Source organism: Amphimedon queenslandica, unplaced genomic scaffold (genome assembly GCF_000090795.2).
Source record: "Amphimedon queenslandica unplaced genomic scaffold, v1.1 AMPQUscaffold_12258, whole genome shotgun sequence".
In the NCBI taxonomy this organism is placed as follows: Eukaryota; Metazoa; Porifera; class Demospongiae; order Haplosclerida; family Niphatidae; genus Amphimedon; species Amphimedon queenslandica.
Genome location: NW_003547504.1, coordinates 3,966 through 8,025, shown reverse-complemented (window position 1 = coordinate 8,025; position 4,060 = coordinate 3,966). Strand labels below are relative to the sequence as shown.

At 37.4% G+C, this 4,060-nt stretch overlaps 1 protein-coding gene across 1 annotated transcript in view; it reads left to right on the top strand.

The window, feature by feature from the left end:
* Positions 1-294, top strand: part of LOC100641226 (GTPase Obg-like) — a 2,197-nt gene extending 1,903 nt beyond the window's left edge. Inside the window, exon 4 of the mRNA XM_020004346.1 lies at positions 22-294. Coding sequence (XP_019859905.1) covers positions 22-294 — 273 coding nt within the window. The remainder of the gene's footprint in view (positions 1-21) is intronic.
* The last annotated feature ends 3,766 nt before the right edge of the window (positions 295-4,060 follow it).

The following is a 4,060-nucleotide window of genomic DNA, read 5'->3' as shown; positions in this document are numbered from 1 at the left end:
TATGCCCTTCTTGTTGCTGAGGAACGCAAGAATGTTGTGCATTTGGAGGAGTGCCGTAGGATTGGGGTCATCTTTCAGCCTCTAGCCGTGGAGTCTCTGGGAGGTTGGAGTAAGGCAGCCGTTTCTGTGCTCCGCACCATCAGTGGTCATCTAGCCTCTCGCCGGGGGCTAGATCAGCTGGAGGTGTCCCTACATCTTTTCCAGAGACTTTCGGTTGCACTGTGGCGTGCTAATGCTCACATGTGGTTGAGCCGCTCCCCTATCCTTCCACCCGATGTGGATGGGCAGGTCTGACTCTTTCTTCTTTCCTTATTATTAGCTTTTTTTAATACATGTATAGTTTCCTTGTTTTATTTTTATTTTATTTTTTCCTCATAGGGCCTTTCCCTCTCCTTTCCCTTTTTTGTTTTTCTCTATTATTAGCTCTAATTAGTTCTTGTTTTTATAATAATAATAAGGAAGTGTCTAGAGCTCCGGTAACCGGACACAGTATGCAGTGCTAGAGCTCCGGTAATAGGGGCTTCGCCCCTATATATATACTGGGGCTACGCCCCAGTGCAGTATTAATAATACACTGATTTATATTATAGAAACCGAGTATAAATACAACAACCAGCATTGATGATGCAGCAGGGTCGTGGTGGTGCAGTGGAGAGGCTGGTGTGGATTGCACGGATATGGTCAGGGGTTCGAATCCGGTCAGGACTACCGAGTAAAACTATGCTGCAGTTTTTGATTTTTTTTTTCTTTTTTTAAAATATCTTTTTTGCAATTTCTTTCTTTTTGGCTTTTTTGGGGTCAAGAAATAGCACCCTCTCGTACATCTTAGCCTCCGGGGTCGTAGGGTTGGGATTGGGGTTTAGTGTTTAGTTTTTAGAGCACCCTCTCGTACATCTTAGCCTCCGGGGTCGTAGGGTTGGGATTGGGGTTTAGTGTTTAGTTTTTAGAGCACCCTCTCGTACATCTTAGCCTCCGGGATCGTAGGGTTTTGGGGTTAGGGTTTAGTGTTTCTTGATAAAAAGACTAAGTTCCATTTTTCACTATTGCGCATGCGCACAAGCTCTTTTACGGAGAAAAACGGACTGCCGGAGCTCTAGCATTGCAAACTACGTCCGGTTACCGGAGCTGTAGACACAGCCTAATAATAATAATGGTAGGCAATCTTTTGTTAATAATTATGTATAAGTTAAGCCAGACCACTTCTCAGTCTGGCTCATGAGACTATTTGCCATGGAATTATGATGCCATAAAGTGATATCAGTGCAGCTATTGGCAAATGTATAATTGCAGTAATGCTAAGTCAAAATGTCATTGTTAGGATTACCATTATTAGTATTCATCTATGGTGTACTTACAGGCACAATTGTATATAACAATGATCATAAATCAACTTATGATAATCATCAATTCCTGTGATCCATCAACAGTTTTCATAAGCCAGAGGCACAGATATAGACCACCCTAGGCGTGAATTGGAAAAGTTATGAATTTCATTAATTTTATATACGGTACCCGCCCACACATCATAATTGGCTGCCTTTTTGGTTGGCAAGTTTATTATGGAAGTCAATGGAGGCACGAAGAAAATGCCTCACATACCTGCTGTAGCTCTATCAATAGCTAAAAAGCGCTTGTTATAAGAAAGAACAGCTGCCTCTAAGCTTCTCCTGTCAAGGATTTGGTCAAATTTGCTCCAAAAATTTTAATACATGTTTGTTTTTATGTCGGCCCGTTTGTTCTCCATTGAAAGTTGCCAACCAAAATGGCGGCCGGAATTTATTTCATCCTAAACCACGCCTTACAACCGTAAAAATTTCTAATAATCTTCCTACGCATTCAATTCTCGCCTAGGGTGGTCTATAGTTTTATATATACGCCGGTACATGTACTAGAAATTAGAATTAATTTCTCTGTAAGCTTGCCAGGATTACTGAAATAGCTACACCTTAAGTTACCTAATTCTCTCATTGTCCTCCATACTATAGTACAAGATGATTGATGTCTGTCAATGGAGAGCAAATATTGGACTGTGGAACTACTGTCAAGCTGCCTCCAGTAGACCAGCTAATGGCCGCCATTCTCACTCATTCAAAGCTGCAGTAGACAGCAAGTCAGGCAGTACTACATCGGGAGAGAAGACGTCTAAACTGCTATCAGCTCTCTTTTTTATAGTTGCTTTCCTCCTCCTCTCTCTTTCTTTATTAAGACACATCCGAATTCTTCCAACAGGTAAACTACCGAGTCTCGCGCGCGCACCGCAGCTTGACCATTCCCCAGCCTACTGTCATTAATTTTGGCCACCCACAAATGACTGTAAGCTATAAGCTGGGGAATCTTCTATGGTCTGGCTGCGCGAGACTACAGATAAACAACAATTGCAACTTTGTACTTGTATATTTTCTGGTATTTTATTATTAGGTAACTGCTACCAAATACAATGTACTACTAGTGTTACTGTTACTGATACAAATTACCTCCAGTCAGTAGTCTTACCTGGAGGGAGCAGTTCTAACCTGATTTACAATGATCTCTATTTGATTGTTTGTCTACGTATGCTCCTCCTCTTATCAGGAGATGTTGAACTCAATCCTGGTCCTATGATTGACGATCAACCTGATATTGTCCTGTTACTTCAATGGCTTGAACCACTTGTTGACTGGCAATCATTTGGTCTTCTCTTACCTGGAATAACACAATGGACTATTAAGACAATTAAACAGTTAGATGCTAAGCATCAAAAACTAGCTTTGTGTACAAAATGGTTGAATACAAATCCTACAGCAACCTGGAGAGATGTATTTAATGCATTGATTAAAAGAAAAGAGCTTCGATGTACAGGAGGTATGATATTTTGTATTTTATTTATCAAAATAAATATGCATTTGAGCTGTATTAAAAATATTATTGATTATATGTAATAGCTCAATAAAAAAATTTTTTAAGAATTTATTTTGTATCAGAACTTTCATTCATATTATAGCAAAAATTATTCTCTAACTGTTTCACATGACTATCATAAACTTAATCAATACATATTGTCATTTAGGTATACAAATGGAAGAGACTGAGAAACTTAAAGCAAAAATTGTTGAAAGGGATTTTGTAATTGCTAAACTAATGAAGAAGAAATTACAAATGAGTGAAGAGTTGCAGTCAATGAAGCATCAAAACAGTTATTCAGTGGTATCTGATTTACTAAGTGAGGCTATACACCACCATTACATATATTTATGACATTTTATTAAATGTATAGAAGAGATTGAGAAACTTAAAGCTGATATAACGATGCTGACTGAAGAGAAATCACAATTAGAGGAAAAGAATGAGAATTTAACTGGTAATACTATCAGTATTGCTCCATATAGTGTATAGTTTTCATTAGAAGAGAATGAGAAACTTAAAGCTAAAGTTGTTGATAATGAAACTTATATAGCCACACTGACAGAGGAGAAAACTTTAACTAATGGTAAAACTATCATAGTATTACTGTATGATAATACTTCATTTTTTGTGCAGAAGAGAACAAAAAACTTAAAATTCAAGTGTCTGAACTGATGGATAAAGAGTCTCAACTAAATAAAAAGTTGCAGTCAATGGAAGAAAAAATGACTGATAATGCAGGTAGGTATGAACTTGTTGATGATACTATCATATGGTAATTGTTAAATTGACAGAGAAGAAATTACAACTAGAGAAAGAGTTACAGTCAATGAAAAACACCACAACTGCTGGTAAGGGTACCAGTTATTTGTAAATACATTTCTATTTTATGTATATAGAAGATATTAAACAATTAGTCAAAGAAGTTGGTATTCAGTTTGATGGCATTCTTTCTTTAATACCGAGTAAGAGAGATAACATACTAATTACACAATTATTTATGTAGAAGAGATTGCAGAAATTAAAGCAATTCTGATTGGTGTGTTGCAACAAAAACAGTTGCAACCTGATGAAACTGATGCTACTAACAAAATGTCCCATGCTTTATCTATTGATGGTATACAAACATCATCTGATGCATCTACTGTTCAATGGAGTATTGAAGTATCTAAGAATGACT